General features: G+C 38.5%; 1 protein-coding gene across 2 annotated transcripts in view; it reads left to right on the top strand.

The window, feature by feature from the left end:
* dlgap4a (discs, large (Drosophila) homolog-associated protein 4a) overlaps positions 1 to 22,580 on the top strand; it is a 224,764-nt gene that overhangs the window by 190,846 nt on the left and 11,338 nt on the right. For both annotated transcript variants that reach the window (XM_077218588.1, XM_077218587.1), the window contains exons 6-9: positions 702 to 858; positions 3,051 to 3,261; positions 18,392 to 18,804; positions 20,887 to 20,975. In XM_077218588.1, coding sequence (XP_077074703.1) covers positions 702 to 858; positions 3,051 to 3,261; positions 18,392 to 18,804; positions 20,887 to 20,975 — 870 coding nt within the window. The remainder of the gene's footprint in view (positions 1 to 701; positions 859 to 3,050; positions 3,262 to 18,391; positions 18,805 to 20,886; positions 20,976 to 22,580) is intronic.

The following is a 22,580-nucleotide window of genomic DNA, read 5'->3' as shown; positions in this document are numbered from 1 at the left end:
CTCCACCTGATCACATGACACATTCTCACTCTATACGCTAAAAACACGTTCCCCGCGGAACACCTCGAATCACGACCTGATCATGTGACACATTCTCACTCTATACGCTAAAAACACATTCCCCGCGGAACACCTCGATGCACGACCTGATCACGTGACACATTCTCACTCTATACGCTAAAAACACATTCCCCGCGGAACACCTCGATGCACGACCTGATCACGTGACACATTCTCACTCTATACGCTAACAACATGTTCCCCGCGAAACACCGCGATGCACGACCTGATCATGTAACACATTTTAACTCTATACGCTAAAAACATGTTCCCCACGAAACACAGCGATGCACGACCTGATCACGTGACACTACCTCTAGACGCTAAAAACATGTTCCCCGCGAAACACTGCGATGCACGACCTGATCACGTGACACATTTTCACTCTATTCGCTAAAAACATGTTCCCCGCGAAACACCCGATGCACGACGTCCACCTCCTAGAATCCAGACTGAATCCTCACCAACCTTTTTTTATTTTTTTATTTAGTTCCTAACGTCCTGCACCTGGCTCTCGCTCACCTCATCTATGATGTTAAAAAAAATAAAGTCACGTTATTGGCTAAGTAGCATAAACAAGGGTTTCCTGTAGAATGCATTGTGATCGTGCACTGATTGTCTTGTGTTTGCGTTCTTCTCAGCTGTATGCCAACTCTATGCGAGGTCTCCACCAATCGCAGCCTGGATAACCTGGACTGTCTGATGGCATCAGGGGACGCGAGTCTGCAGCACTGGGACACTGATGGGGGGTTCGGTCAGCGCTGCTCCACGTTGGGACGAGGGTCTACCATGAGACAGGTCACAGACATCCTTTCATTTATTTCAAATTATCAATGCATCATTGTTATTATTGCTAATACTTAAAGTACATTGTAGTTATTAATACTTAGTTTAATGAACAATTAACTGGTGCACATTATAATAAAAGAAACAGAACTTAAATTGAAGGAGGGACCCATACCTAATGACCTGCAACACCCTAGCAACCATATAGCAACCCCCAGATCCCCCTAGTAACCATATAACAATCCACAGAACATCATAGCAAACATATAGCAGCACCACGGCAAACCCCAGGCCAGAACACCCTAGTAACTATACATTCCAACTCCCTGAACAAACTTGAAACCACATAGCAACACCCTAGCAACCACTATAATACCCTTATGACTACATGGTAACACCATAGCCACTACCAGAACCCCCTAGTAACCAAATAGAAAACCACAGAACAGCAAACATATACCAGAACCATGGCAACATAACATTCTGTATGTAACCACATACAGTAGCAACACTTCAGCAACCCCAGAACACCCTAAAAAACACATTTAAAAAAGAAAATCACCATTACAACCACCAGAACATCCTAGTAACTACAAAGCAACCCCCTGAACAACATAGCAATACCCTAGCAATCCCTATAACACCCTAATAACCACATGGCAACACCATAGCAACCCCTATAACATTCTAGTAACCACATACAGTGGTAACCCCTAGAACACAATAGCAACAATAACAGCCTAGTAACAACATAGCAAATCAAAACACCCTAACAACCACCCACAGCAACCAAGAATTTTAGCAGAGAGTTTTGCTCACACTTTCTTCAGAAGATGTAAAAGTCTATTTCTGTTTAGTCTTGAAAATAGCACAGTTATGTTTTTCACATCGCAGAGCAAACGCTGAAATGTGTCAGAGAGGTTTTGCTGTTCACTCGACCTCAGGAACAGAGTGTTCCAGATTAAAAATGCTGTAAGACATCCTTAAGCTAGTTGAAGGAGACGGGGAGGGTGGGAAATCAGTTTGAGGGCATGTTCTGGAGAGGAGATACTTGGGTGTTCGCCTACATTCCCTCTCAATATGCTGATGAAGACATCAAGACCAGTGAAGCCAGTCGAGGGTCTGAAATGTTGATGATTTCTGAAGAGAAAGAGAACTACTTTGCCTACTGGGATTATTGTGAAGACTGATGAATGTTTCATGAAGAAGTTGTTTCTGAGATTGGAAGAACCTTGTTGGAGAGTAATTTAGTGAATCTAAGGGAAAGAAATCAAGAATAAAAATCCTAGGAAAAATCTTGCGATTTTTTTTTTAATTAACTAACTTTTTCACTTTAATTACTGCAGTTTGGTATGTTTGTCTATTTGTTTGCCTTTGTCAGGTTTATTCTTGACAGACGCAAACAAATCTGTTGTGTCCCTGTGGAAAGTGTCACCTGATGGATGAACAAACCCAAACTTTCTCTTTACTCTTCACCATCTAAACGGCTCATTCAGGCTTGAAAACTACCGCTGCTTTTCCTTAGGGAGAGTTTGAATTGTGATTGTGTTATGGTTGCAGGATAGTTTGGAAAGACTTAAAGGTCATTTGAATCACAGAAGGACTCATTGCCTCTTTCTTCCTTAAGGATTTGGAGAAAAAAGAGAAGACTATTATATTTCAGGTTTAAGACATGCTACATTGGCAGTGCCACAATGATCAGCTTGAAAAAGCAAATCACTTTGTAAATAATTTGTGTGTCCTGCTTAAGTTACGCAAGGCATATTATATTATATAATAAATTAAAATATTTACATTATAAATATTTAAAATTAAAAAATAATATGAATTAAAAAAATTCAATAGACAGATATAAAATAGTTTTATTGGAATTTTCTAAATGAGATTTTTTTTGGTGAAAAATGATCTAAATTTCTAGCGTTTTATAAAACAGAGTTCTCATCAACAGACAAGGACCGGTGCACCTGTGAAAGGAATAAATGTAAAAAAAAAATCTCATTTTATGCCACATTTGTTGCATAAACTTAATGGAAACCACTCAAGATTCACTGAAGCATGGAAATCTGCTGTTGGATTTAGAGCCGTTTCCTCTTCATGTCCGTACGGCAATGCACCAGTCCACGCTGAAGTGGCGTCCCCATCTCTCCCCACGCGAGGCCCGCATCCTTCATGCGGGTCTTTTCAACCTGCATGTGTCCTTTCAGGTGGAGCAGGGCTACGGGGGACACGCGGCTTACGGGCAGGTGGACTCTCACACGGTGGAGGCCTTGGATCTGCCCACACCGACCTGCTTCCGGTCTCGAAGCCACAGTTACCTGAGGGCCATCCAGGCCGGCTGCTCCCAGGACGACGATACGGACTCCGATGAGACTCCACCTATAACATCATCCATCAGTAGCTATAACAGCGTCACCAGTGAGTATTGCACGCATGCAAACACACCTTCAGAGAGGATCACATTCATGGACCTGCTATATACAAAGTTCTGTCATGAAACTCTAGATGGCGCAGGCTGATTGGTCCTTAACGCAATCTGCATGCAAACACATCATTCTCTATAGGGCAAAGCTGATTGGTTCCTGCTGTAACAGTAGCCAATGAGCTCACACCTCAGCCCTAAAATACTTAACGGTAGTCAGCATTTGCTGTAGCAGTTGCAGTGCACTTTCAGAAACCCTCCGCCTCCCCAAGCTCCACCTGTATAGATCTGCTACGGGTAATTCCTGTATGCTATATGGTACAGCAGCAGCATGTCTTACTTTCTCACAGCAGTGTGTCGTGTGTGTATTGGCAGTAGCGAGTCCCGTACTTGCATCTGTAGCAGCAGCAATAACAACAGCAGCAGTGTAGAAGATCAATTCCACCAAGACCAATACCACACATTATCATAATCATTACCTTGCCAAACACTCCCGAGTTGTCATGACAGAATATAAACCACCCCAAAATCAAAAGAAAAAAGCTTTTGTGTAAAGAAAATCAAGCCTTTTGCTATGACAGTTGTAATTTTTGCACTTTTACCCATTAAATTCTCATCGTTGTAATGCATCCAGACATTTTTTTGTGTTTAACTTTCATTATTTTCAATTTGGATTCTCATTTAGGGGCTCTGTAAAAAGGAAAATGTACACTAGCATCATGCTTTTATAGTCATTAATCCCAAACTTTAATTCTTATTGTTTTAAGACAAAAATGTATATCTGAGACATAAAATAAGTGGTGAATTATATACAGGTCCTTCTCAAAAAATTAGCATATTGGGATAAGGTTAATTATTTTCCATAATGTAATGATAAAAATTAAACTTTCATATATTTTAGATTCATTGCAAACCAACTGAAATATGTCAGGTCTTTTATTGTTTTAATACTGATGATTTTGGCATACAGCTCATAAAAAAACCCAAATTCCTATCTCAAAAAAATAGCATATCATGAAAAGGGTCTCTAAACGAGCTATTAACCTAATCATCTGAATCAACTAATTAACTCTAAACACCTGCAAAAGATTCCTGAGGCTTTTAAAAACTCCCAGCCTGTTTCATTACTCAAAACCGCAATCATGGGTAAGACTGCTGACCTGACTGCTGTCCAGAAGGCCATCATTGACACCCTCAAGCAAGAGGGTAAGACACAGAAAGAAATTTCTGAACAAATAGGCTGTTCCCAGAGTGCTGTATCAAGGCACCTCAGTGGGAAGTCTGTGGGAAGGAAAAAGTGTGGCAAAAAACGCTGCACAACGAGAAGAGGTGACCGGACCCTGAGGAAGATTGTGGAGAAGGACCGATTCCAGACCTTGGGGGACCTGCGGAAGCAGTGGACTGAGTCTGGAGTAGAAACATCCAGAGCCACCGTGCACAGGCGTGAGCAGGAAATGGGCTACAGGTGCCGCATTCCCCAGGTCAAGCCACTTTTGAACCAGAAACAGCGGCAGAAGCGCCTGACCTGGGCTACAGAGAAGCAGCACTGGACTGTTGCTCAGTGGTCCAAAGTACTTTTTTCGGATGAAAGCAAATTTTGCATGTCATTCGGAAATCAAGGTGCCAGAGTCTGGAGGAAGACTTGGGAGAAGGAAATGCCAAAATGCCTGAAGTCCAGTGTCAAGTACCCACAGTCAGTGATGGTCTGGGGTGCCATGTCAGCTGCTGGTGTTGGTCCACTGTGTTTTATCAAGGGCAGGGTCAATGCAGCTAGCTATCAGGAGATTTTGGAGCACTTCATGCTTCCATCTGCTGAAAAGCTTTATGGAGATGAAGATTTCATTTTTCAGCACGATCTGGCACCTGCTCACAGTGCCAAAACCACTGGTAAATGGTTTACTGACCATGGTATTACTGTGCTCAATTGGCCTGCCAACTCTCCTGACCTGAACCCCATAGAGAATATGTGGGATATTGTGAAGAGAAAGTTGAGAGACGCAAGACCCAACACTCTGGATGAGCTTAAGGCCGCTATCAAAGCATCCTGGGCCTCCATAACACCTCAGCAGTGCCACAGGCTGATTGCCTCCATGCCACGCCGCATTGAAGCAGTCATTTCTGCAAAAGGATTCCCGACCAAGTATTGAGTGCATAACTGAACATAATTATTTGAAGGTTGACTTTTTGTGTATTAAAAACATTCCTTTTATTGGTCGGATGAAATATGCTAATTTTTTGAGACAGGGATTTTGGGTTTTCATGAGCTGCCTGCCAAAATCATCAGTATTAAAACAATAAAAGACCTGAAATATTTCAGTTGGTGTGCAATGAATCTAAAATATATGAAAGTTTCATTTTTATAATTACATTATGGAAAATAATGAACTTTATCACAATATGCTAATGATTTGAGAAGGACCTGTACACTGGTTCAAAAGTTTAGGGTCAGTAAGAGTTTTTTTTAAAGAAATATTTGTTTACACAAAAATATGAACCAGCAACTGTTTTCAACATTGATCATTATCATAAATGTTTCTTGAGTAGCAAATCATATTATACTGATTTCTGAAGGATCATGTGACTCTGAAGACTGGAGCAATTATGCTAAAAATTCAGCTTTGATCATAGGAAATAAATTACATTTTACAATATATTCACATAGAAAACAGTTATTTTACATTGTAATAATATTTCACAATATTACTGTATTTCAGATCACATAAATGCAGCCTTGGTGAGCAGAAGAGACTCTTTCAAAAACATTAATACATCTTAGCAATCCCACTTCTGAATGCTAGCATGTTGTACTCCTGTGGTTTATGACTGTGGACCTGATTGATTTGGTCTTGTTTAGTGCATTTAAAACATTTTATGACATGAAAAACTGATGAAGGCCAGTGAATGAATGATGCATGTGATAATATAATCACTGAACACCTTAAAGTAATGATACCAACCGCTGCAAAAAAAATAAATGTGACCTGGTTCTCGACAATCACAGGATGAATTTGCATGTGCATAAACAGAAACCATAAGCTTTGATAATGTGGACAAAGTTCACGACAGGCAATATAAAACTTCATGATAAGCACAGGCCTCATGGACTTTTCGATTATCATGATGTCAATTTATTGCCTCCAAAGTTGATGTCAGTGCAACCAAACAAGCCCTGTTTTTCTTTCACAGTAATAAAGACCTTAGTGTGAAGTCGGATCGCTTTTCCTTTGAGAGGTCGGCATGTGGGCAAGTCCAGACAGATGATCTGGAATCATGGTGTGAGAGTTAAAACAGCCGTAGACCATGAAGACTGTCTCATGATGGTCCTCTTAAAGAGATAGTTGACGTAAAAAATGAAAATACTGTCGGCATTTACTCACTCATTTCAAAAGGCGTATATACGTACGCAAGTGCATTCATCATATGAACTACTTTGGTCTGGCTTTTGGACAAATTTGGTCCTTTTTCACTCAGTTCATGTAGACTAGAGGAGTCATAATGTTTATTGCATCTCAAATGGCCAGTGCCAAGTGTGTAACAGTGAGCGGTCTCTCTCAAACACACACATACACAAGTTGTCTGACCTACATTTGTACTGGTGGTGTCTTGAGGAGATAAATCCTTGAGCTTAACGGCTAATGTTTCTCGTCCCATCATGACCGACTCTGGCAAAACTTCCACTGCAAATTAAACCTCATCTTAGGCGGTTTTCAGAGGAATTAACAGACATCAATCAGATTAGTTTGGCACAACGCTTGATAAACCAACAGCCAGTGGCCCGTCTGCTTTTTCACATTTCATTAAAGATGATCTACTTTATTTTTTATTGCTTTTCACTGTATTTCGATATGTCTTATAATTTAATATGCGAGTCGGACACAGTCTAGATTTATTACATCAAACAACATTCTCATAATTGTATGATGGTCAAATGTATTGACATTCATCTTGAGTCTTGAAAAGTGTACTAACAGTAGAGCTATCAGAACACCAAATAATAAAATCAAGTCTATTTTTGGAGAGGAATCTGGCTAATGCAATTTAGTTTAGGTAGCAAGCTGTCAAAAAAAACAAACCTTGGCCGTCTGTTTATCTCTTCTACACTTCTGCTGCATTAAAAAGCCAGTGCTATCATTGTCCAGTCCAGCTATGTTTGGAATAGCATGCTATAATATGCATACATACTGTGCACAGTTGTTGCGAATGTGATTTTTCTATACGCAACACCCAGATGACCTAGTATATATGACACAATGAGCAGCTGCATGGGAAACTGTATACCACAATGCAATAAATGTACTCGACTTGACGTATCACAAACGCTACGACGTATATCACCAACGCTATGTTCCAAGTTAATGGCTAAACGTATCTTTAGAAAAGTTCACAATGCTTTTGCAGATGAAATATGGGGATAACATTGAATTAAAATATTTTGTCAGGTTAGATACTAATTATTATTCACTCAAACCCCTTTACCTAAACGTCTCTACTTAGCCATCAGACTCACACATCTGCCATGTTTGTAGTTTAACACCTTTTATACGTGTTTGTAGTTCTAATTGAATCCACGTCCAACGTGCAATGGGTTGTGGGTAATATTAGCCGTTAAAGTGTGCACAGATCTGCACTTTGGATTCTAACTGGAAAAAGTAGTTCTCTGAAATACTCACTTCAACATACTAGGATTTGGGACACACCATTTCTGACTAATTTCGAATACTATTTAGGACGGATCATATACGAATTGGGACTTAGCAAAAGACTTAATATATAGAAAGATGGTGCACTCATATTACTATGAAAGGGAGAAAGTGCAATGCGCAATATGGCAGAATAAGTCCTACCTTCTAAATAAAAGAGCCAATCGCTGATTGGTAAAGTCATCACATCAATGAAGTCGTCATTAGAAGCTTTTTTTATTCTATTTGATCATAAGAAACAACATTTATGGAACAGTTAATGTCAGATTTTATTGCTGATTTGAAAAATGTTATTTAAATGCGAGTGTGGCAAGCAGTTTTTGAGATTTCAGGAATTCCCCATTCAAGTTGATAGGAGTTGGCTTTTTTGAATGCCTAAACAGCTTTCCAGAGGCGTTGCAAATATGGCCGCTGAGTGAACAGACTTTCCTTGAAAGGGACTTTGCCTATCATTTCCGATGTGATGGATGAATCGGAAGTAATATCAGCCGTGATTTTTGAACATCTCTTTCAGTCGAGCAGATTGCCTAACACAAAATTAGATAGCTTTCTATATTATAAACATAGAACATGATGAGGTCATGTGACCACAATATAGCATACTACTGTTTATGGTGGAATAATGCAAACTGTTTCACTTCCCTCTTAAAAATAGTGGGCAGAATATAAGTTAGTCCCTTTAAAAAACAGTCCACCAACTCCCGCCCACAGCACGTTATTCATTGACCAAATGACCTGGCATAAAGGCACTGAATTCATTATTGTCTTTAAAATTCATAAGACAAAATCACATAATCTCCAGATACTTAATTTTCTCCTGCTATCTAAATAAGATATCGTTTAGTCCTATAATATATGTACATTGATTTAAATGTCTTGCTGTTGCATCAAAAGCAGTTTATAATGACATAAAGATGCTGTATCTTAAAAAGATGCCTTTTAAGGTGCTTAAGATGTGAAAACTAGACTGATCAAAAGTTAAGTCAGTTTGTGGGTTCAATAACGACAGAGAAACAACAGACGCACTAAATAACGATAAAGCGGGCATACGTTTTGTTCTATGTGTTTCAACCAGTAACAGGCCCAAATACGCACATGTATTCAGCAAATAAGGCCAAAAAGATCAACCCGCGACTGGCTAAATCTAAATTTGGGGAACAAGCCTAAAAATGCTAATCATAAGCAGACTTGGCAACTGCTGAGAAGTGAGAACGCGCGCGCAAGCGGGGATTCTGTGTGACGCACTAAAACAGCGATTCTGATTCGACTGCGTCAAGAGCTTACGCCCCGCCCCCCGACCAATCAGAGCGCAATGAGTGAACGCCTCAAGCGCGACTTTCTCCAATCCTGCGTCCTGAAAGCGGATTACCGGATCGGTTCTTTTTCCTCGACTCCTCGAGACGTGGATGGTCAGATGGTGGGATCCGTTGAACGGAAGGATGATATAGCGGGTGGGAGGAAACAACACAGAACAAAAAAATCCTTTCAGTGGATCACTTAATTGCGTCTTATCTGTTCTACGTGACGTGATGGAAGTACGCCATCGACGGTGATCGTTTTACACCGAGAGGAAGAGGAAAATGAAAAGGTCTGTGGATTTTTATACCCGGAGTGGGGGGAGCGAACGCGCGCGCAACGCCTCGAGACGGATCGCGTGTGCTGCTGGTTTTGGCATGTGCTTCGGGGTCAGAGGAAGTCACGAATATCAAATCTGATGATAGCGAGATTTAACGTCAGAAATACATTTCTGTTGATCATTTTAATATTTGATTTAGTGATATTTTGATTGCATTAGCAGGTTAGCTCATGTTAGCATGTTATGTTGGCTACTAGAGCTGTGTTTATAATGATGCATCCGTCTAGACAGGCAAAGCATGACAGCATTTCCTACCTAAACATGACAGCTTAGACTTCAGGCATGCTGCTTTTCATGCAAATGCTGCCTTAGGGCATTTAATACATCTGGGTCTACGGTTGCACGTGTGAGATCTGAATCTGATCACACACACACACACACAATGGCCAGTTTCTATGCACCGTGTTTTTAATGTGGTCAAATGCATTTGTCAGGGAGGGATAACTTACTTTGAATGGTGTTTGCATAGTTTTTAAATCTCCCTTGATTCATGCTGAAAATGTAAAGCTGCAGGGTGCCTAACCCAAACATAAGGTAGGGGTTCGGTATTATTTTGCATAATGTCATGCGAAAGAATGAGATTGCATGGAGAATATTGTGAATTTATGCATTTGCAGAAAAACATTTATTATATGTTTGAAAAGTTTACTTTTATACTCAGAATTTCCAGTCGAATGGACTAGATATTGTCCTACTTTTTGCCAAATGTTTCTCTTGGTAAACGTGTGCTGTGATATGGAGAGATGTAATCCTTATTAGGATGTGTGTTTTTGATTAATTGCAAAAGTCTGCATGTGATGAGTTCAGTCTGTGTTGTGTAGTGTAGTCTGTTACAGCTCTTTGCATTTATGCATTGTATGGAGTGGACCGAGATTAATTATTTAGTTGTGACCACTTGAAGGGTTAGTTCACCCAAAAAAGAAAATTCTGTCATCATTTACTCACCCTCATGTCGTTCCAAAACTGTAAGACTTTTGTTCATCTTCAGAACACAAATGAAGATATTTTAAATAAAATCTGATAGCTTTCTGTCCCTCCATTGACTATCTACGCAACTACCACTTTGACACTTCAAAAAGATCATATAGATATTGTAAAACTAATCCATGTGTGAATCATGTAATCATCTGGTCAGGTTCAGTCCAAATTTTCTAAAGAGACTTGAATCGCTTTATGATGAACAGATTGAATTCACACACATTCATCAACTCACACATCAGTTATGGTAAACGGAAGCTCAAGCATGTTCGCTTGATGTGCGAGAACCAATGAGGTTCATTCTCGTGTTACGCAGGACGTTTGAGCTTCCTCAAGAACCAATGAGGTTTGTTCTCGTGGGTCAAGCAGGTTCGGTTGATCTTCTGTTTATGTTCGCTAACCCAGGGACAGAAATCGCTTAGATTTCATTAAAAATATCTTGTGTTCCAAAGATGAACAAAAGTATTACAGGTTTGGAACAACATGAGTGTGAAATTATGACAGAATTTTTATTTTTGGGTGAACTAATCCATGTTTCCAACATGCTTTAAATCCTTTACTCACCCTCATGTTGTTTCAAACCTCTATGCTGTTATTTTTCCACTGCAGCAGAAAATAATTATTAGCTCCTATGCATAAAACAACAGTGACCACGTTAGTCAAGCTCCAAAAAGCATCATGAAACTAGTTCATATTGACTCAAGCTATGGCTTTTTGATAGACGGGGTCACGATGAAGTGTCATGAAAAATAAGTTTTTCACACTTTCTTCTTTTGTGCCTCACAGAATAAATAACTTGTAGCAGTATAAAAGTGAGTAGCTAAATAAAATCAGAATTTCAGTTTTGAGTGACTTATTATTTTAACACATCTAACACTGAAGGAGGGAGATCCACAGTGCAGGTGCTTCTCAGACTCATTTTGGTGGTATTTTAGTGCCTGTCCTCAGTGTTCACAGAAAGGCCATGCGAGGTTTGGCAGGGGCCCGGGGCAAAGCGACTGGCTCTAATGCGTTAATCTGGCCTGAGCCTTCCCTGTAGAGGCAGAACTGTGTCATAAACTCATATCACCCTCAGTGCAAAGTACCAAATATTAAGAGCAATCTGTATTTTATTCACGCCACTCGACTGTTCAAGTTCCCGAGGGAGGTCCTGTTGTAATTAAACGGTGCTGCATTGAGATTTGTTCTCAGTATAAAAGTGTTTAATTAAATTGCCACTACATCTCAGAGAAGCAATGGTGAAGTAAGTCGTTCAATAGCTGTCAGTGGAAATAATTAACCATTACATTTTCGTTACTTATGGAGTTTGTGCTTTCCTTGATGGCATCTTGAGTAACTAATTTCCATGCTATTAGAGGTGAGCAATACTGTTAGTAATGATCATACTTTTAACTCTTTTGAGTGCCATAGTGTAGTTTGTAGGGCTGGGCATTGTCTGGCTTTTTTGAGGTAAATGTCACATTACATGACATTTTTTACTAGCTGTTTTATTGATGTCTCTCCGTGGCTGAAACACTGATTACATGAGACCCGATAGCCTACATTTTAGTAAGTTGTGCTGTATCTTTCAACATACCTTCTAATGTTCATTCATGTCCATTTCATGCTGTAACTAGTAGTAAAGAGAGAGAGATGACCGGTTAACATGACACTTGAAACTGAAGCGCAACAACGATCTGTTACTCCACGTTTAAGTGCGACAAAACATTTATTGTTTGAATTTTGTCATTACATTTTTGCACACACATTTTTTTCAAGTTTTGTTCAGGCATGAACTCAAAAAGATGACTAAGGGTAGTACTAAATGCTTTTCCTTTGCGTTTTTCGCATACAGATGACAATGTTGTCAAAACGACCAAGCACGCTGTATTCTGCTGCCTGGCCAGAAGGTGGCGATATCACTTTGTAAAGAAACACTGTACACTGAACACGTAATATGCATGCGCATGATGTCACCGGTTTCACAAAGTCACGTTTTTGTAGTTTACACCGAGATGATAGCGCTGTCGTTTTCAAAAACTTGACTTTAAATACTGCTTTTAAAAGTTTACGTTTTCAGGGCCCCAAAACGCCATTATCGTGTAAATGAACAAACAAAACGCATACAATGTTTTCAGTTTCAAGCTAAAACAGTGTTGTGTAAACGACCCCAAAAAGATCAGTTCTTTGGATTTAAGAATCAATATCAAAATAAGAATCAATTAAAATCAAGAAAATATCGATATTTGCCCTAGTAGCTTGTAATGTTTATTGGCTATTTGATGTCAGATCATCCTGTGTCATATTATCATTCATCTGTATTAGCAATCCAATCGTCATAGACTGCTGCGTGGCATCTGTCCTGGCACCAGACGGCGAGCACAACACACAGTGGACAATGCCAGTCATCTGTTCTAGAGAGAGGAAACAGATTTATCCAATATTGTCTGTGAGCTCCACAGTCCCCATATTGGACTTGTCCTGGCACTGAGTCCTCTATACAGCACAGACAGATAGAGGAGAATTGTTCACCAACATTTCTTCCTCTTCAGGGAGGGCAGATATCAGCCCTGATTGTTCAGTAACATTGTGAGTCATTCAGGGTCATTGTGCTTGTCGCAAAACAGTCCTGTTTTATACCCAACTATGTTCTTCAGTATTGATTGACATAACACAAATATTAGGCTACATTTCATGACTACTCTCTTGAGTGTTTGGTATGAAATGAGCAGTGTCGGGCATGTTACTTAAAAAAAGTAATTAGTTAGTTACTATTTGTGTGAAGTAACTAGTAACTATGAATTATATCATTATAATAGTAACTAAATTCCAGGTAAAGTAACTATTGCGTTACTTTTTTAAGAAAATGTTTAAATATGTCAAATAACTCGGATGCCCCCAATATTAAATATGTTAAAGTCGATTAATGGGTACATAAATCAATCAAGATATGTATATAATTTTTAAAATGTCTAAAAAATGGTCTTAAAGACCAGTTTTTTACGTGTTTGGTATTAACAGGGTTTTTTTTACGCAATTCGGTGATGACGTCACGTTGGGGAGAAGTGGAGGAAAGGTAGCCTCTGCCTAGTATTAGAACTATGGCGACAGACTGGGATGAGGAAGAGGTGGCAAGAGCCAACATGTATGATGGCCCGCAGCCGTATAATTTCGAACCTGCCAGACGTGAGAGGGCAAATGAGGAATTGCCAAGAACTGATGGCCGTCAAAGCCAATTAAATGCATGGTCCGAGGAGAATGAGTGGAGAGTTGGTGAAGTGTCCTGGTGAGTTGCTATCATTTAGCAATGAGCACTGGAGCTAGTCTACGAGCAGCAGTGCACAATAACGACAAATCACTGAGTGAAAAATCAAAGTTTTCTTTATATCTAGTGGCAGTGATCATGACGTTAGTTCAGATAAGTACCGGTAACCTTTGTCATAGTGTCGTAGTACTGTCTGGTAAACTTTGTCTTTTTCATATAGAAAGCATCATGCTAGCTATATGGGCGTTTCTAAGCGTTTATTGTTGTTGCAAAATGTTGTTGCAAACGTAGCCGCCGCATGTCTGTCGCTGTGTTGTCGCAGGTGCTTGTGTGGGCGGTATAGAGAGATAGGCAGACAGCCAGATAGCATAATGTTGGCATAGATAGCTAGCTGCTAGATAGATATATAGAAATATATAGTAGGTAGATTGACAACGTAGAGTTGGTCGCACGTCAGAGGCGCCCGCGCCATTGGATGTGCAGTTGCCGCATATACTAACGTTAGCCTATCTATCTATATCTATATATCTGTCTGTGCATCTATATATTTAGTAGGGCTGTAGGGGTGGGCGATATAGCCTCAAAATTCTATCACGATATTTCAAGAATATTTGCGATAATGATATTTATGATGATATAGACATTTTTTTTTGTTGTTGAAAATTTTCTTATTATGTGTATCTCGCCTAAATGTTTGCTCACTCATTGCGTTTTTACAATGTGGTAATTTTGTTGTTAAGAGTTTACACAACACAAGGAAGCTTGATTTCAATCTTTGATTTAAATGTTAAATGTGTGTAGGTCTAACACCAGTATTCAGAAATACTACAGAAACATAATAAAGTAATCAAATGTAAAATAACACAGTCTTTTAGTTCTGTTTCCTGAATAAATTAAATACATAGGCTAATAATTCTCATTCATTACAATTAAAGCTATCTTTTGTTGTTTTGACGACAACATTAATGTCAGACGCATAGCCTATGGCTGCTGTCACTTTTACAGCTAGTGCACGGATCCATTGCTGTTTCATTATACTGTCTGTCACACTGTCACATGTGTTTTATACATAACCGACTGTGTTTATGAGTATAGTTACCAAGACCGGAAGTTTTACACAATTTTGCGTTTTTCCCCCCATTAAAGCGATATAATCCCGAAAAATAACTTTAGTTTCTCGCGAGCTGTACTCTATGTATGCACGCAGTGCAACTCTCTCAGAGAGTGCGCGAGTAGCTTACTGGATAGTTTAAAACCGCTTGAATGTTTAAACTGATAAGAATTAAGAAGACTTGAAAATTATAAACTTTAGTTACGATGCACTGATGGCCTGATTGTGCAAGAGGCCATTCAGTCATGTCCCGACTCCTAAACGCGCGCGAGAGAAGACGCGCGTCGACAGCCCCGCTGAACACTCAAGCTGTTTGTGAAATTGCTAAATCGTCATCGGAGGCTGACAGGCTGCTCTCGCACTCACACAGGTGTTGTTGTTGTGCGTGCTAGGGAACGTAAATGCGCCATACGTCATCGCGTCGCTATATCATTGATATCGCGATATGACACTTTTTTTATCATGTAAAAATGTATACCGGTATTATCGTGTACGGTATGATATGGCACACCCCTATAGGGCTGCACAATTAATCGGATTTCTAATTTCGATTACGGATGCCACGATTACGTAATCGTTCAGAGCCGCGATTACAAAAGAAAATCCACTCTGCCTGTGTGTGTTTAGAGCATAATTATGTTATGAGAGGCGAATCACGACTACTTCAGAAAAACCCAGCACAATATGACATACCAGGCAGTGACGTAAGTATACGCTGAAATAAAAAGACTTTAAACTCAGAAAAACGGACTTTACTGTCCTGTCAGCCGTTATACTGTGCTCTCAGCGCGCACTCTTCAATTGCACGCGCAAATGCGACGGCGCGCGCTGTGTATCGCTTCACTGTATAAAGTGCAAAAGAAACTAAGAGCATGCAACGCCGTTACAATGTAAATTAGTAAGTCACGAAATAAAAGTAAAATACCAATAAATCACGTGTTAGCTGAGAAGGATTTGCTTGCAGGTATGATTTTCATTCTATTCACCAGGAGCTGTTTCATTAACAGTTCTTGTTAGTATTGTGTATTCACCATGGTAAGTGTCGTTTCCATAACCCCAAAATGCCACTTTATTTTCACTTTGTGTTATTTTTTATATTTTTAAATGACTGTGGTGGCTCATATCAACATTGTATTAATAAAAATTAGTTTTGGACTGCTATTTAATTGCTTTAGCATAGTCCTAATGTTTATCTATTAGTAGTCTTTACTATTTGTCATTCTTACAATTGATGTGTATGTTAAGTAAAGGGGGACAGTACTTGTGTGTGTGTGTGTGTGTATGTGTGTTAACAATTTTTGTGTAAACATGTATTATAATACGCCTATATATATTCAATGTAAATTGCGATAATCATAATTAATAATCGCAATTACAATTTCAAGGGAATAATCTGCAATTATGATTTTTGTGATAATCGTGCAGCTCTAATATCTAGTCTATTTATCTATATCTATGTATTTATCTATAATCTGCGCTATCTGAATACTCTCGTCTACTACTCGTATCTCTAGTAGTCATTCTCAATGCTCTCAAGGCAGGGCTTTGGTAAATTCTCTCCCCAAGGTGACGTAATAGAATGCATTGTGGGGGAAAGGAGAATCGTTGCAAACCGCTGTAAAATAGTAATTAAAACATTGCAGATGATACCAATTAGGCTACAGAGATTATTCTAATGCTGCAATGTGTAATTTATTTATAAACAAACGATATAATGCTCGGACACCCTCTGTCTCTTGTATACTTTTTATGCATTTATATTTTGTGCTGATTTGTTTAATGCTATCATACTAGTTCCTAGATCCTTATTGCTTTTTTGCCAGAAAATGTTTTTTTTAAATGTAATTATTATTATTAATGTAATTTAAAATAATCTGATGATTATTTATCAGATATTGTATTTTTAAGCTTCTAAGCAATCTAGTTTAAGACAGTTCCAGTTATACGCCACCACTCACACTGACTTTTTACAGTGGCGTCAAATATGTCTCATCCAGTCATATTTGTGATGTATTCATGTTTTTCTTGTTTGTGTTTCATAATGTGAAGCTGTTTGTGCACTGATATGTTTCTTGCCATTCATTTCTTACTAATAATCTGTTGGTTTGCATAGGCCTAATTAGAATTTCCATATTTTTAAGCAATTAGGCCACTAGATTATTAAACAGACATCACATTTCATAATATATAACACATTTTGGGGTTGAATTTCCTGCAAAAGTAACTGTATGGTGATATAAAATGACTCATACCATATGATTGCGGTCATGCCACCCACTGTCTTGTACGGTTTCAGAGTAGCTTCTCCTACACTGTGCAACAGGCTAATAATACGGCGTTAAGCGTTATCATCATGGCTCATGACACGCCGTACAAAACCTGTTGTCTCGTCAGCAGATTGTAGGCCATGTTTTGTGGGCGCAGGCCAACACATTCCTGACGCGGTCTGCCATCGGCCGGCATGAAAGGAATGCTGTCGAGATTCGAGTATGTAAATGCCTGTCTTTGTCTGATCTCTTCCTGTTGCACCCAAGAGCAGAGGCTGCTGGGAAAAAAAATGTGTGACATTCTGAAGAGACTTTGTATTGGGGTTGTTTCTGGGTTAGTGAGAATTAGTGTCACAGTGCCAAAAATTAGAGTACTATGTGGCAATACCTGTAAAACTTCAGCTCACTGTACACATTTTTTTTCCATTGTAACTATATTATTTGAATAGTTCTTTAACTAAAAATTAATTAATAAATTTGAGTAGTTTATTATTAATCGTGTTTACAAGACATTAAAAAGTCAAAAATGTAAAAAGGTCCTCTTTAAGTATCGACTTGGTACTGAAGTAATCACTAGTGAGAACTAGGGATGTCAAAATAGCTGAAGAGCTAAATTCTAATTTCTTTCTTAAATATTAGCAAAATTGTCTCCTATGCTCAAATTAGGTTAGGAGTGCATAAAACTGTGTAAGTGCATCAGTAACCTCAGAAAACACGCTTGCGTCATCATGTCTCGCGCACTTCTTGACACAACAAAAATTCGAATGCATGGTTTTTCACATTCGAATGTGCAGTTTGTTTTTTAATTTTTATCTGACAGCCCTTAGTGAGTTAGCCCATAGTTATTTAATTAAAAAAATATGAAATAAATGTGATAAATTATTAATGCTGTTCGATGGATGGATGGATGGATGGATGGATGGATGGATGGATGGATGGATAGATAGATAGATGGATAGTTTTTGTCCTCGAGAGGAAATTTGTTTCCACCGCAGATGCGTACATAACACATAACATGTTAAATTATCGGCATATCATAATACAATCAAAAACATAAAAAAAAAAGTAAACCAGTGAATGCATTATAAAGTCTAAAATGTAAATAGGTCCTCTTTAAGTATCGACTTGGTACTGAAGTAAACACTAGTGAGAACATTCTTGACAGTCCATCTTCCTGTCTGTTTTTTTAGTCTCCACGTGTACGGCTGTTTGTAAGAAGGCTCCTCCTCCTATTCCTCCACGCACCACCTCCAAACCCTACATCTCGGTTACGGTCCAGAGCAGCACCGAATCCGCCCAGGACACGTACCTGGACAGCCAGGACCAGCGCAGCGACATCAACAGCCAATCAGGACGCAGCAACTCCTCCGACAGCCTCGCCAGCTCTCGGACTGGAAGTTTGGCCAAGAGCGTCAAGCGGCCGCCCATCCCTGCCCCGCGGGAACCCGTACATCTGCCCAGCGCGAGAGTGACCACGCCTCCTCCCGCTATAGTCCCGCCCTCGCCCGCCCCGGACGCCAGAAACGAGCCTGTGAGTCTCACGCTGGCACCTGAAGACCTGCAAGCTCCGCCCAAGAGGAAACTCTCATCGATTGGTATTCAGGTGCGTGCATAAATATGTTTGAGATGTATGCATAAAGATGTGATGTATGCTATTGGATTGCAGTTTTGGTTTCCGGTCATGTGACGTCACTTCGGTAGTCGCTGCTCATTTGCAGTTAAGCTTGAAGTCTGCTCCGTTTTATTGCATTGTTTTTTTGATTTTGTAAGCACTTTGAGATTTGATGTCAAATGTATAGGGCATTATAAATAAAATTCATCATCATCATCATCATCATCTCCTGTAGTTGCTCATTTGGGCTCAAAGCAACTTCTGGTTGTCATCGTGAGCACAGTTTTAGATATTAAAAAAGCTGCTTTTGCTACTGTACATTTAAGACTTATAGATATTTAGGATTTTTCAATTTATTATTGTGATAAAAGAAATGCCCTTCTATACTGTGGAGGGCCATTTAAGATATTTGTAAAATATTTAAAGAAAATACATAATTAAATAGTGAATAAACATAAAAATGGGTTAATTATTAAATCACCAAACTAGTTGCAAACTAATTACTAAATCTGTTGCATTTAATTTTAATTTTATGCATCAAGAAAACACGTATCCAAAGTGACGTGATCCAAATCTATTTATTTAGTATTATTTTGCATTTTCTTTTTTATCATTTGGCCCTCTATGCTTTACCCTTTTATTTACAAAAATAAATATTAACCATATATAATGAAAATGGTAAATGATACATTTTATTGGTTATGCAAAATTTTATAGTATTTTACAATTCTAAACATTTCAATTGTTTTTTATTATAATATTAATATGCATTATTATATATAATATATAATGATATTTTGATATAATTAGAAATGCATAGTCATGTTTAGGAACAATTTTATGGGTATCATTTTTTTTTAATTTATAAAAATGTTTTATAAAGTCATACTGTCTGTTTTTTTTTTGTTATAACGTGTAAAATCATCTTATGATGTTATGTGTACAGTTCATACGGTCATTCATCAGAACAGGTACTTCGGTACCAAGTAGGTACTGAAAGTTTGAAAATGTGACGATACCAGCATTTCTGTAGTAGCCGCCACTAGCCTAACTTTCAAATAGATGAAAAAAACATGAACGCCCGGTTGTGGTGGAGCTGTCTGGCTCTGGACATCCGAGGCTTTGGGCGTTCCTGATTCACCATCGTCTGTCGCGTCTGGCCTCTGAAAAAAGCTTTTAAGGCTAGTCTGGCTGGGCCTGGCCATATTTGAATCGTCTCACTCAATCGTTCGTTGTTTAGGTCTATATTACAGACATTTTAGGCGTGCGCTTTATTTAAAATGCAGCATGCGATGTTGTTTCATAACTTCCAAACGGTAAAGCCTGTTCCTTTATAACATAGCAAAAGGTCGGTGTATTTTTGCTTTATAGATTTTAGGCTTATTCTCAAATTCAGATTGTGACAGGGGGGCGGGATTATTAGGCTTTTTTTCACGGCCAATGTCCGGTAATTACCAGACAACGGGAACCCTGGTCTGTGGATATTAAACTGCAAAAAAACTAGGCTAATAACCCTGCATGTTCTGCTTGTCTCTGTGTGAATGAATGACGCAGACGCATGGTTTCATTTACCACACAGACAGACACACACACGCACGCGCGCGCGTGGCGCTCACGCCGGTTTCAGTCTCTGCTAACTCACGATATGAGGACATGATGCACTTCCTCTCCAGAGCCGATCTGAGTCACTTAACGAGCATTTTACCGTTTCATTTGAGAAAAACTATCGGCATATTATCATACAGAAACTCAAAGGTCTTCACGGCAACCCGTCAAAATAATAGTTCGGTTTAACTTGAAGAAATTGACGGAAATAATTATATTAGCCTACTGTTGTACAGTAGATTTAGCTACGTCTTAATGTAATAAAAATACTACTAATAATAACATTGTGTGCATAGAAGTTTGCTTATTTTTTCACTTGATCTTTTTATAAGCAATGTTAACCTTTTTAAATGGCATGTAGCCTTCAACGCTTATATGTATTATTTACTTATGATTACCATCATAAATATAATATAATTTTAATCATAAATCATAGATTTTTTGGATCCTTTTTTTTTTTTGCCGCAGGTGGATTGTGTGCAGCCGGTTCTGAAAGAGGAATATACTCCCACGACCAGGTTCCAGTCCATCGGGGTTCAGGTTGAAGACGGCAGGCCGTGAGTTTCCTCTCTGACTCTCTGAAATGTTGGTCGTCCGTTTAGCGCTGTGGAATTTGATACGGCAGCACTTCTCTCTGAGAGTCTGTGAGTCAGCTTTCAAAGCCATGTATGGTGCAGGAAGCTCTCTCAAGTAATGATTCAGTGTAGACGGCAGAAAATAATGAGATTCGGCTCGCTTTGCGTTTCAGTCTATTTTCATATCTTTGCATCTCTCTCTCTTTAAGTATGCTGTCTCCCACACACCAGCTGTCTGTCTTTCTCCCGGCCTACGTTCTCTTTTCTGCTCCTCTGGTTAGTTTCTCGCTGCTTGTTTTCCTAAGACGGACAAATGAAATGAAGCATATCTAACATCTTGCTATTTTTTTCTACTTTATTAACATTTAATTGATATCCATAAATTGATTTAAAGTTTAGTTTGTTTGGTTTTTGTTAGAAACGATTATATTAGAGAAATAAATAATGTTGAAGAAAATGGCAGAATTTTGGAGGATTGTTAATTGGTTTTTGTTTTATTTTTCCTCCTTTCTCTCATCTGCTATTATTTATTTTTTATTAAACATGACATTGATTTTAATATATATATATATATATATATATATACATACACACATACAGGTGAAACTTGAAAAATTTGAATATCGTACAACAGTGCATGTATTTCAGTAATTCAAATTAAAAGGTGAAAATAATATATTTAGTATATATAACTATATACATATGCATGATTATACTTTTCACAGGGCCGACATTTCTGTATTTGAAATCCTTTTTTTTTTTATTGATTTCATGTAATATTCAAATGTTCTGAGATTTTGAATTTGGGGTTTTCATAAGCTTTAAGCCATAAGCATCAAAATTATAACTTTTGCACGATATTCAAATTTTTTGAGTTTCCCCTGTATATAAATGTGTGTGTATATAAATATATATATATATATATATTAGGGCTGTGCTCAGAATATCGATACGACAGTACATCATCATGAACTCCTGACGATGCACGTATCGATGCAGCAACTGCCACGCTAAACATCTTACCACGCTAAACATTCATCCGATTTTAAACTATTCAGTACTCGCGCGCTCTCTGAGAGATGGTTTTCTGTGCATGCATAGATTGAGTAAAGCCGCCTCACAAACAGCCTGTGAGTAACAAAAGTTCTTTTTTCACGGATTATATCGCTTTTACAGCCAAAAACAAGCAAAATGATGTCAAAAATGTCGGTGAGTATCAACACAGTCGGTTACGTCTTAAATAAGCATAAAATGCATGTGATGTGACCGTATAATGAAAACAGGAATCTTAAAGTGACAGCAGCCACATGTGTCTGTCAGTAATATTGTTGTCAAAACAACAAAAGATAGCTTTAATTATAAGGAATCTGGATTTATAGTCGATGTATTTAATTCAGCCAGGACTAAAATACTACCCAATGTTATTTAACATTTAATTACTTTATTAAGTTCTTAAAATTAAGACCTATTCAAAAACTTTTCTCTTTATTGGTAGGCTATCTTTATTCTATTGAATTTATTTGTTTAAAATGATTTCAACATAATGTAAAGAAATTACTGTGTTTGGTGCACATTCCAACACTTATT

The sequence above is a fragment of the Siphateles boraxobius genome, unplaced genomic scaffold, assembly GCF_051911475.1.
Source record: "Siphateles boraxobius isolate OS27281-9 unplaced genomic scaffold, OSU_SipBor_1 77, whole genome shotgun sequence".
In the NCBI taxonomy this organism is placed as follows: domain Eukaryota; kingdom Metazoa; phylum Chordata; class Actinopteri; order Cypriniformes; family Leuciscidae; genus Siphateles; species Siphateles boraxobius.
This window is presented reverse-complemented; position numbering and strand designations above follow the sequence as displayed.